This window comes from Rhincodon typus, unplaced genomic scaffold (assembly GCF_021869965.1).
Source record: "Rhincodon typus isolate 14 unplaced genomic scaffold, sRhiTyp1.1 hic_rhity00000719, whole genome shotgun sequence".
In the NCBI taxonomy this organism is placed as follows: Eukaryota; Metazoa; Chordata; class Chondrichthyes; order Orectolobiformes; family Rhincodontidae; genus Rhincodon; species Rhincodon typus.
In genome coordinates this window covers 2,893-15,255 of record NW_025966357.1, presented here as the reverse complement: position 1 = coordinate 15,255, position 12,363 = coordinate 2,893, and the positions used below count along the sequence as shown (strand labels likewise).

The following is a 12,363-nucleotide window of genomic DNA, read 5'->3' as shown; positions in this document are numbered from 1 at the left end:
AAGGTGTCATCAACAGTGTTATCAAGCAGCACCTACTCAGCAATAACCTGCTCAGCGATGCCCAGTTTGGGCTCTGCCAGGGCCACTCAACTCCTGATCTCATTACAACCTTGGTTCAAACATGGTCAAAAGAGCTGATTTCCAGTGGTGAGGTGAGTGACAACCCTTGATATCAAGGCTGCATTTGACCAAGTGTGGCATCAAGGAGCCCTAGCAAAACTGAAATCAATGGGTATCAGGGGGCAATCTCTCCGGTGGTTGGAGTCATACCTAACATATAGAAAGATGGTCGTGGTTGCTGGAGGTAAATTATCTCAGCTCCAGGACATCTCTGCAGGAGTTCCTCAGGGTAATGTCCTAGGGCCCAACCATCTTCAGCTGCTTCATCAATGACCTTCCCGCCATCATTAGGTCAGAAGTGGGGATGTTCGCTGATGACCGCACAATGTTCAGCACCATTCGTGACTCCTCAGATACTGAAGCAGTCCATGTTCAAATGCAACAAGATCTGGACAATATCCAGGCTTGGGCTGACAAGTGGCAAGTGACATTCATGCCACACAAACGCCAGGCTATGACCATCACCAATAAGAGACAATCATACCACTGCTCCTTGACATTCAATGGTGTTACCATCACTGAGTCCCCAACTATCAGCATCCTGGATGTTATCATTGACCAGAGACTCAACTGGACTCACCACATAAACACAGTGGCTACAAGAGCAGGCGAGAAGCTAGGGATATTGCAGCGAGTAACTCGCCTCCTGACTCCTCAAAGCCTGTCCACCATCTACAAGACACATGGAATACTCTCCACTTTCCTGGCTGAGTGCAGCCCCAATAACACTCAAGAAGGTTGACATCATCCAGGACAAAGCAGCCCACTTGATTGGCACTATATCCACAACCATCCTCTCTCTCCACCACCAACACTCAGTAGCAGCAGTGCGTATTATCTATAAGGTGCACAGCAGAAATTCACCAAAGATCCTCAGACAGCACCTTCCAAACCCACGACCACTTCCATCTAGAAGGACAAGGGCAGCAGACATATGGGACCATCACCACGTCCAAGTTTCCCTCCAAGCTACTCACCATCCTGACTTGGAAATATATCGCCGTTCCTTCACTTCACTGGGTCAAAATCCTGGAATTCCCTCCCTAATAGCATTGCGGGTCGACCTACAGCAGGAGGATTTAGCGGTTCAAGAAGGCAGCTCCCTACCACCTTCTCAAGGGCAACTAGGGGTGGGCAAGAAATGCTGGCCAGGCAGTGATGCTCACATCCCACAAATGAAAAAAATTAAATTCCAACAGGTTCAAACCTACATCTCCAGTGCAGAGCTTGTTCCTCTGGATTACTAGTCTATTGAATCAAATCTACACCATCATCCGATATGTATTGTAGCAAGTGAAATGAAGACAAGAGTTGCTGCAATGACACAACCTTGTTTAACCTGTGTTGTCAAAGAACTGGGCTCTGTGACAGTTTTGTGCATAATGATCACAGCTTGCACGCCATTGGGACTAGACGAAGGAGAGTGACAATTTCCTAAGGGTAGCCAAATTTGAGGAGGATACTTGGTAAGACTATGATCGACTGAGTCAAAAGCTTTACAAGGTCAGTGTTCCTTGCAATTTTCTTGAATTTGTGATGAATCCTGTCAGGAACAACAGTGAGATCCTGAATAATGTAGTTCAAGGCTGATGATGGACGTGTGGATCCTGGTAGCGGCAGCAGTGCCTGGAGCAGGGACTTCTGACAGCAGTACAGCCACAGCTTGGACTCTTGGCGGTGTTAGACGGCAGCAGAGCCAGGGTCTTCTGGGGCCCCGGTGTCATCATTGCTGTTCCTGGAGCTCCTTGAAGACCGAAACACCTTCCAAAGATCTTGCAGAAGCCTTGGAGCTGTCCTTGGGATCCAATTTGAACAGCAAATTAACTCCTATTTAAGTAATTTATTTTTATTCTTTTTATAGCTTAAGATGGCGCCAGGCTGTGGTGACAAAACACTTTTCACTGTATCTTCGAGATATATGTGACAAGTGACAATAAAATTATTCATTCATTTTCCATAACACTGAGGTCTCATCTCAATGAATGGGGACATAGATGATGTAATTCTTCATTATCTACATTTTACTAGCTCAGCCTTTGACCTACTGAGAAAAAGAATATTTGAGAATTGGGATCTCAAGTCCAACTTATGACTGTTTTATCTGATATTTTGAATTCTATCCTCATATTATACTTGCTAACTCTTAATGCAGTTCATTAGATTATTCATTCACAAACTCAGATCAGTCAAGTCTGTTTTCTAGACTGTTGAAAGTGGTCAGATTAGGAGAGATCTTGATAAAATGAATAGGGAAAAACTATTTATGTGTTTAGAAGTTTTATTTAAAATGATCCACCAGTGAGCAAAAGGGTTAGACTCATATTTTAGAGCTGGAGACACTTTTCCACAAGGAATGATTGACGAAGAGACCATTACCTTTATTTTAAATGTAGTCAATAAGTTTTGAATATGCTCAAGGCCACATTAGACAGATTTTTGGTCTACACTGGAGTCAAGGGTTATGGAGGGCAAGCAAGAAAGTGGAGTTTAGTTAGCCCTGACCTTATAGTGCAGCAAGTTTGAGGGGCCAAATAGCATACTCCTGCTCTTATTTATGTTCTTATTCCAAAGGACAGTTGAGTAAATATGTGAAGTAAAGGAAGACAGCACTATAGATTTAGGTTTGGACAAATGGGCTGAATACAAATGTTTGTGCCATTTTGTTTTGCAAACTCTGATGGATCTAATTGAATACAGTACTAAGTTACGTTTCTAAATAACAACACAAGTAGCTTCAGTTAAACAATTTCTGATATAACAATCCAAGGACGATTGGTGTTATAAATGCTGGTCAAAACAAACTTTAATTTCAAAGACTTACCTGTAAGTAAGCATATGCCCCTGATATTATAAATACAGATCATTTTTTTCTTTGAATCGGTTAATAATGAGCAGTAAAAGAATTACAAAATTAGTCTGCATCACATAACTGTTAATAATGCAGCAAAATCTGTTGGTTAGTACTAACCTTTGAAACACCCAAAGCTGTAAACAAAGTCCTAATCTCTCTTAGAATGTTGACAGCAAGTCTCCTGGTGGCTGGCCGACAGCTGCAGAGAACCACTAAGGCAAAACCTTCTGCTGCATGGAAGACTGATGAATAAGGGCTCCGTTCCACTGGTAATGTGTGGGCAGTTCCATTAGGAACTCCACGCTGTGGATAGTAGATCAGTTACTAAGTACGAAGTGTTAGGTCACAAAACAAATTAGTGGTTGAACTGTGTAATGAAGTGGTGCAGATTCAACATAAATTTCATCTTTACCTGGGAATCGTGACCTTTCATTTGAGATTGAACTGCTTGTTTCCAATGGTTTATTAATTGGACTAACATCTTGACAGAGTTATCTAGGAGCGTTGGATGGACATCGTTCACTTCTCTGACAATGAATGACACAAACCCTGACAAAACATCCTCCCTCCAGTCTGGAAAATCAACCATTAAAGCTTGTAGAGTAGTGAATGCCAAACCACGAAGCTCTTCATCCATGTGAATGGTGAGTCTACAAAACAAAGTAAATATTATGCCTAATTACCATGAATACAAATTCATTATATATTCCTCTCCAGAGTTATAAAGACATATGTTATTAAGTCTTAAATAAAAGAAAAAGAAAATGAAAATACAGAAGCAGTTATGGAGAAGAAAATGGAGTTACTGCTTCAGGTTATCAGCATTTTATCTCAGGCTTAAGTTGGGTGTCATTTTCCAACATCAGTTGTTTCCTTCTTTGAAAGTCAAGGTTTGCTCTCATAATTTTAAAAGCAGCAATTTTACAATGGTCACCTGGTAGCACAGAAGTTGATAATTGATGAATCTGTTTTTCTTATGCTTATCAGAATAAACACAAGATTGTTAATTCTCTAATGATCACAAGATATACAAGAGGTAAAAGGGGAGCCTATTAGTTACTGAATCAACTCTGGCCAAGGCATTGCCATGGACTCAGCACCGGAACTATAGACTCCCCAAACTCCTGGGCAATTCAAATAATGGTGCAAGGCTTGAGCCCATACCTTTTGTTTGCAGAGAATGGATCCCTGCATGTGAACGTAGGTCACTATCAGCAAATGTAAATTAGCCCCAGTATGAGTTCAACTGATCACCTTAAACTATTTACACATTCAATACAGTTTAGCTAGTCCTGCCCAATCCTGGAATCGTATCCAAGAGCAAACTTATTGATTTATGTAAAAACCAAAAAAACTGTCGATGCTGTAAATCAGGAATAAAAACAGGAGTTGTTGGAAAAGCTCAGCGGGTCTGGCAACATCTGTGAAGAAAAGTAAGAGTTAACGGTTCACTTCTGGTGATCCACGTGAATGGTCACCGGACCCTAAATGTTGACTCTGACTTTTCTTCACAGATGCTGCCAGACTTGCTGAGCTTTTCCAGCCATTTCTGTTTTTGTTATTGATTTATGTTTTGCTGATCATTATGAACAAACAAAAGGAATCTACTCATTAAATCAATCAGTTAATCATTGGGAAGCACAGCTCATGTATCTGATATTCCTCTGTCAGTGAAATTAATACACAACACTGTACAATTGTACGGTAGTCAGTGTGTCTGTTTGGACCAACAATAGCATTCTGTTAGTGGAAAATACCATGAGCACAGTCAATAAGTAGTAGTAGAATAGATGACTTACCTAACTTGTTAATTATCAACGTATTTGGAGGTAGAGTAGAAAATTTTCAGATCATAAAGTGGTGGGTTTTGGGCATTTACAAGGTTGAACAATACACAGTGAATAGTAATCTGATCAGGCGATCACAGAATGTGACTTATTTCTGCTTGCTATTAGCAACATGCATCCATAGGCAACACAGCATTTTTTTGAACGACCTGGGACTTTAGTGAGTCATTTGTTTCTTTGTCCTTTGTCCACTGTCCATTGCACACCTTGCACACCAACTTGCCAAATAATTAGCACCTTTTTAATCATGTAGTATAAACTGTTGTGATAACTTGAACTGGTCATTCTTGCACTCCTCCTGATGAGTACAAGATGAAAAGCTTTGAAAGTATGTCTCCTCAGAAAATTCATAATGCTGGTTAAAGATACACAGGCACACTCACTCAAGGATTGCAGATTGGTATAATTGACTGAATGAGCATGAGTATGATTGGTCTGCTCCACACGGGGATGGATTTCTATTTTGCTGCCACACATCTTGCTGATCTAGAGATATCTTAAGATTCACTTGATATGCAATTCAATGCTTTGTGCATTGCAACATGCATGTAATGTGTAACATCTAACATCTATAACCAGTAACTCTTTTTTTTTTTTAAGTAAAATAAATGCATCACCTTGCCAAGAGTTCAACAAGTTCTGCCCTGCTCATGCCGTCAGGAATCAGCCTGGGAATAGCAGCCACACACGTCCGGAAGAGATCGATCTTAGGCTTTCGTTCACCTCTATTATAACATGAAAACATGATGAAAATATTAACCACATTAAACATACAAACACAGAAATGAGGAGCATTACTTCAGTGCCGAGACTGCTCCAACATTGACAAAATTGGGTCTGATCTGATTGTGGCTGCAAATCCACTTCTCTGCCTACCCCCATACCCTCAACTCTATTGTTAACCAAAAAGCGATGTCTGCCTTAAAAATATTCAATGAAGTGCTCCAAAGATTCATGAACCATTTTTTGTATCCATTCATTCATGGGATGTGGGTATTGGTGGTTAGGCCAGCATATATTGGTCATCTCTAATTGCTCACCCACCCAAAGAACTGACATCATCATTCGACTAAAAAAAAAACCAGAAGAACTGCGGATGCTGTAAATCAGGAACAAAAACAAAGTTTCGGGTCCGAAACGTTAACACTGTTTTCTCCTTCACAGATGATGCCAGACCTGCTGAGCTTTTCCAGCAACTTTGTTTTTGATCATCATTCGACTATTAATTCCAGATTTGTACTGAACTCAAATTCTACAATCTGCTGTGGTGGGATTTGAACCAAAGTCCTTATAACATCACCTGGGTCTCTGATTAATAGTCTAATGATATTAACACTAGGCCATTGCCTATCCGCCTCAAAGCAAAGCTGCATTCTCACCACCTTAAATGAGAGACACATTATTTTTTAAACCTTTTCCTCTACCTTTTGTCTCTTCCACAAAAGGAAACAAGCTTTCAGTATGCTGTACAAAAACAAAGAACTGCAGATGCAGAAACCTGAAACAAAAACAGAAATTGCTGGATAAACTCAGCAGGTCTGGCAGCATTTGTGCAGTGAAAGCAGAGTTAATGTTTCACGTCTAGTGACAATTCTTTGGAACTGAGTCACTGGACCCAAAACGTTAGCTCTGCTTTCTCTCCACAGATGCTGCCAGACCCGCAGAGTTTCTCTAGCAACTTCTGTTTTTGTTTCAGCATCCGGTATTGTTTCAAGGACTGTCACTGACCTCCCCTGAAGATCTCCTTCCACTAATTCCTCCTTGTAGTTTCTCAATTTTGCACAGCCTGTTTCTATCTCCTTTCCAAAATCCACTAGAGGATGCCTGGGCAGACCCGTCTTTTCAGCAAGTTCCTGTGTCAATGGTCTTATTTCTTCCTACCTTGACTCTATATTTTTATGTCTTGTTCAGTCTCTTCCCACTTATACTTGTCATTTTTGTGATGTTTTATGTTGGTTCCACAACTTTCAACCACCTCCACTTCACCATTGAGGTGCAATCCTTCAATATGTCCATTTCCCACGAGGATGGTCTGAAGGTTCTCTGCTTCTTTCGTAAAAAGAGGCTTATATAGTGCTCCATTCACTACCACCCTCCTTTGCTTGGCCGAGCTTGTTCTCACTTTGAACCATTAACTCATTTCATTTTCTTCACATCAAAGGTGTACCCTGTTAGACTTGCCTCTTTGTGGAGTATCTGGAACATGATTTCTTTTAGTCCTACAAAGGTTTTATGTCATCGGTACAGCTTCCTGTTCTCATATGGAACATTGCCAATGATGTCAACTTTCACCAGGATGCTTGCGAGATGTCCTCCTTTTTCACTTTACCAAGCACTCTCCCCTCTAGCCTCCACCCTACTGTGGCCCTCAGCCATGTCCGAACTATTTCCTGCAGGTCCGCTCTTACCACTTTCCCTCCCTCCCAGAACAATGATTGGGCTCTCCTTGTCCTCACTTTCCACCCCACCAGTCTCCACATGCAAAGCATCATCCTCTGCCATCTCCAACAGGACACTGCCTCAAAAAAACATCTTCCTCTCCCCTCCACTGTCAATATCCCACAGAGAACATTCTCTCCATGACACCTTGGTTCATTCCTCCATCACTCCAAACACTTCATCACCACGCCCCATGGCACCTTCCACGCAATCATACAGATAACACTTGCACTTTCATTTCCTCCCTCCTGTTTGTCAGACTTGCTCATTGGAGGACCAATGTTCCCTTTATTTACACTGAAAGAATTGCAGAACTATAATGATTTGTTTTTATATTTCTATCCAACCTTCTCTCATACACTGCTTCCTCCCTCACTTTTCTTGGTCATTCTTTGCTGCTTTTTGTATTCAGTCTTCAGGCCAAAGGACATTGCTGAAATTATTTTCATTTTCTTTCACCTATTGGTCTGCTAATCATAAGGTGTGTTTACCTCTCTTTACATTGGCATAATCAACTTCCTTTTGAAAGTTTGCTCAGTCTACTGCTACCACACTTATAGGATACACATTCCAGGTCATAAAATAACTTCTCATTTCCCCCAGACATTCTTTGTTCCAATTATCTTAAATCTATTTCCTCTGATCATCCTCCTTGTGGAAACAGTTCCTCATATCTATTCTATTAAACCTTCATAATTTTGAACACCTCCAAATTTCCCCTGGACCCATTTGCAGTAAGGAAACAACCCCAGCTTCATTTTGCCATATAACTGAAGCTTATAGTTAGCTCGGCTTTTGTATCATTACGGTAAATTTCATCTGCAGTAATATATAAATTATTATAATGACTTGTAATACATTCATATGACATATGCAGTTCACAACTGAACACAATATAATTTACTACATCTTATGACTGCAATAGGTTAAAAATTAAAGACTCAAATTTTATTTAAACAGATATTCCTCAAGGAACTCAGAACTACAGTTCAACTTCAGCTGAACTGTAACAAAGGTGTGAAACATTTGCTCAATCGTGCTATAATTCTTCATTAAATAGAGGCAAACAAAACATACAGCTGACAGTTAAGGACGCTGGGAATTTCATTGGCCACGAATGAATACACATTGCTGAAGGCCTCCTAACTGAAGGGAGGCATGGAGGTTTTGAAGGCAACAGAATGCTTTATGATCAGTTCTCTTTCATAAAAGCGTGCAAGAACAATCAACTCAAACAAATTAGACACAATATAAAAACCTGATTCTGCACACACTTATGCAAAAGCCATTCTCTAAAACATCATATTGTGTCTTAACTTATACACCCGAATGCAAACAAAAACCAACCAGCATTATGCCCTTCAGTAAACATGGAAAATAGGGCCAGTAACTCAAAGGTATCGTGGATTGCTACAAAAAAATGTTTGCTTTTCTTGGATTGAATTCTTTTATGAAATAGACTTTCAACATGGTTTTAATTAAGTACCACATACGAAAGCTGTTGACAAAATTAAAGCCCTTGGAATTAAAGGGACACTGTCAAGGTGATATGAAGTTAACAAAGGGACAGAAAATATGGATAGTGAATGTGGCTTTGCAGACTGAAAGTAAGGATAACACCCTGATAACGCCTGATTGCGACAACACCCCCAGGGAGGAACAGGATAGCTATCTCAGTCCTGCAAAGGTGCAGCAATTTGCCCATACCACAGGCTGCAAGAGCACCTCCCAGTGACAAGATTGCAGGAAAACAGATACCAGCCAAATTGATCATCTTAAAGATCTTCAAAAATGGGTTTGAAAATTGCCAGTGTAAATGTGTGCAGCATAAAAGCCACTACACAATGTGTTTCAATGTTGACTGAGCTGTCCAAATCAAAGCAGACCTCTTTCTGCAGGAGTGTGGGATACCGCACCTCAGGAACTACAGGAAATGGTTGAGCTTTGGGCCCACAGGCCGTTGATTTGGTCGGGGGATAGCGAGTACTGTTCCTCCAGCCTGGGTATTCTGCTGCAGGGAAGCAACTTTGATGTTAAGGTGGTAATGGCCGGGCGCCTTCTCATAACAAACATTTTGTACAGAAACGCTTCCTTAGGACTAATTAATATGTACATCCAGGCAGTAAAAAGAGTGAGCAGCTGGCCATCCTACAACAGCTCCCAGGCTGATCATTCTGGGGAGACTTCAACCACATCGTCGACGTGGCTGGACGATCCGGAGGGACTAACAGCAAACTGGGCATGATGTCCAGATTCCTGATGGAAATGGGTGAAGACGCCAAGCTGCATGATGTCAGACAGAGCGTTCTCAGTCAGATCTGATGTCAAGCAGGAGTTCTTCTTTGGCCACTGCCTCCTGTTGGCCAATTGTCACTTACAGGGCAACAAGCAGGACAACAAGAGAACGTGGAAGCTGAACATGAAACCACTGACCCCAGAAGACATTCAGATGGTCAAAAGGGGTTACACAGGATGGAGAACCATAAGGCCCCTCTTTTAAATCTCTAACAGACAGATAGGAAACAGTCAATGGGAACATCAAGACAGTCGTCATCTTCAAAAGTATTCAGAAGGTGAGAGAGACAGGGAAAACTGACCAGGAGGAAGATCTTTGAGAACCTCACTATTGATTGCCTACATGCAGGAAGTTGAGGAGGTATGATGAGGGTTCGTTCAGTTATCAAACCCTCTCTTTGTCTCAAAATGTATGCAAATAATTTCCTGCATGAGTAGGAAATGCTTTTGGTTTTGCAACTGCAGGTCAGGTCAAATTCCAATGTCTGTTTTTCTTTATATGTACAGAAGTGCTTTAGTACCTTTGAATGTACACAAAATAATTTTCTTCGAATAAAGTATATTTTTAAAATAAAACAAAATTGTGTTCTTCTCAATCTTGGTTTAGGATCATTATTCTATTGTTACATATTAATGTCTAGAATTTAAATTGAAACCATATTTCAAAGCTCAATGAAGTAAAACTTGGAAATTCAGAAAACAATGCGGAGAGTAATAAGACTTCAGGAAGAAAAAATTCTTACAAAACAGACAGACGCGTTACAGATAACATTAAACAAAAGCAGTGTGAAGTGAGATATTTTGGTGAGAAGATGAATAAACACAATATTAACTAAGTGGTATTAAAATTAGTGAAGCATCAGAAAAACTTGCGGCACACAAAACCTTGAAGCTGGTAGGACAAGTTGATAAGAGTGACATTTAAAACATAAAACAAATAACATCTTTGGTTTTATTATTAAACCTTCATAAAACACTGATCAGGCCCCAGTTGGTGTACTGTGCTCTATTCTGGGCACCACATATTAGACAGCGGATGCAGAAAACATTTTTTTAGAGATTTATAATTATGGTTTATAACAACGTATATGAGATGATTACTTCAGTTATGTGAAAATGCAAGAGAAAATGAGTTATTCTCCTAGGAACAGAGGTTTAGAGGACATAGATAGTGGTGTTCAAAATAATAGTTTTGATAGTGAATAAAGATGGTTTCCAGCAGTAGAACAGTAAAATGAGGACACAGATAAAAATTCTTTGCAAAAGCAGCAGAGGTGACAGGAAGAAAGTGCTTTATAAGTTGTAGCCTAGAATACACTTCGTGAAAAAGTGACAAAAGCGCAACAGTAACTGGTAAAAGGGAACTGGATAAATACTTCCAGGGAATGCCAGGAGTTTGGTGGGGACAAAAGCACAACAGTAACTGGTAAAAGGGAACTGGATAAATACTTCCAGGGAATGCCAGGAGTTTGGTGGGGGTGGTGGTAGTGGTGCGGGTTTGGCACAGCATTGGGCTGTAGCAGAGCAGGGAAGCTGGACTGTTTGGATAAGTACACCAAATAGTTGACGTAGGCATGACCAGCCAAATAAGCTGTGCCTATGTTGTACTATTCCATGATTCCACATGAACGCATTTCAAAGAGATTTTCTCACCATACTAAAATTCTAACTGAAAGCATGTTAGTTGCTATTACTATTCATATTTCCAAAAATATTTAACCTATGTGATTTCTTTAAAAACAAGCTTATGATTCCAGTGCTTACGTGATCATGTCTTCAGGCTCCTTGTTAGACATTTGTACATTAGTCATACTCATTGATCTTCCCACTTCCTTGTCCAAATGTCTGAGAATACAATCAAGAGCCTTTCTCACTTGTGGATAGTAAAGCGACATCCCTATGGAGAAAGATGATTTGGCATTGTTACTATCATACTTTGCTCAAATTTTTAACAACGACAAAAGTGTGAAGCATATGTGAAATGTTTAGAAGTAAACCTGCTTGAAACTATATTACAAATGACAGATGGAGCAGATAGCATTTAAATTGAAAATAAAAGCAAATTTTTGGAGATGTAAGTACCACTAATTATTATAAATGTTATATGTATGAGAGATTAACTAGAAATATGATACTCTGGCATTTCTACAAAAATATTAAGGCCTGAATTTTGCAGTAGTAGTTACAAATTGCATTCCACAAAAACCAACAGCAACTTTAGTACTCTGCAAATTCACAGCATAAAATGAAAACTGATGTCAGCAATTCTGTCAAAGACAGCTGCATTGCGCAATCCATTAAGCTGCGAATTGAGGGAGACTTCCACTTTTGTGCTGTAAAAACCATCAACAAAGTAGCATCATGTTCAAAGGAAAGAAATCAAAACCACTGCAGATGCTGGAAAGTGAATCACAGTCATACAGAATGGAAACAGACCATTCGGACCAATTAGTCCACTCCAACCATCAGAAACAAAAATAGAAATTGCTGGAAAATCTCAGCACGTCTGGCAGCATCTGTGGAGAGAAATCAAAGTTATCCGAGACGAACCCTAATTACTAAAATCGCTAATGTGACACCCCTGTTTAAAAAGGGAGTAAGGCAAAAGACGGAAAATTACAGGCCAATTAGCCTAACCTCTGTCGTGGGTAAGATTTTGGAGTCCATGGTAAAGGATGAGATTTCTGAAAACTTGGAAGTGTACAGTAAAATAGGGCAAAGTCAGCATGGCTTCATCAATGGGAGGTCATGCCTGACAAATCCGCTAGAATTCTTTGAGGAAGTAACAAACAGGGTAGACCAAGGAGAGCC

The 12,363-nt window shown here is 40.2% G+C and overlaps 1 protein-coding gene across 1 annotated transcript in view; it reads right to left on the bottom strand.

The window, feature by feature from the left end:
- The window catches only part of LOC109924945 (protein furry homolog-like), a gene marked incomplete at its 3' end in the record, with an annotated part of 43,467 nt that extends 32,020 nt beyond the window's left edge, over nucleotides 1-11,447 (bottom strand). The window contains exons 1-4 of the mRNA XM_048621502.1: nucleotides 11,317-11,447; nucleotides 5,436-5,543; nucleotides 3,384-3,621; nucleotides 3,089-3,274 (exon numbers count right to left, since the gene is read on the bottom strand). Of these exons, the coding sequence (XP_048477459.1) occupies nucleotides 3,089-3,274; nucleotides 3,384-3,621; nucleotides 5,436-5,543; nucleotides 11,317-11,447 (663 nt within the window). The remainder of the gene's footprint in view (nucleotides 1-3,088; nucleotides 3,275-3,383; nucleotides 3,622-5,435; nucleotides 5,544-11,316) is intronic.
- Nucleotides 11,448-12,363: the final 916 nt, after the last annotated feature.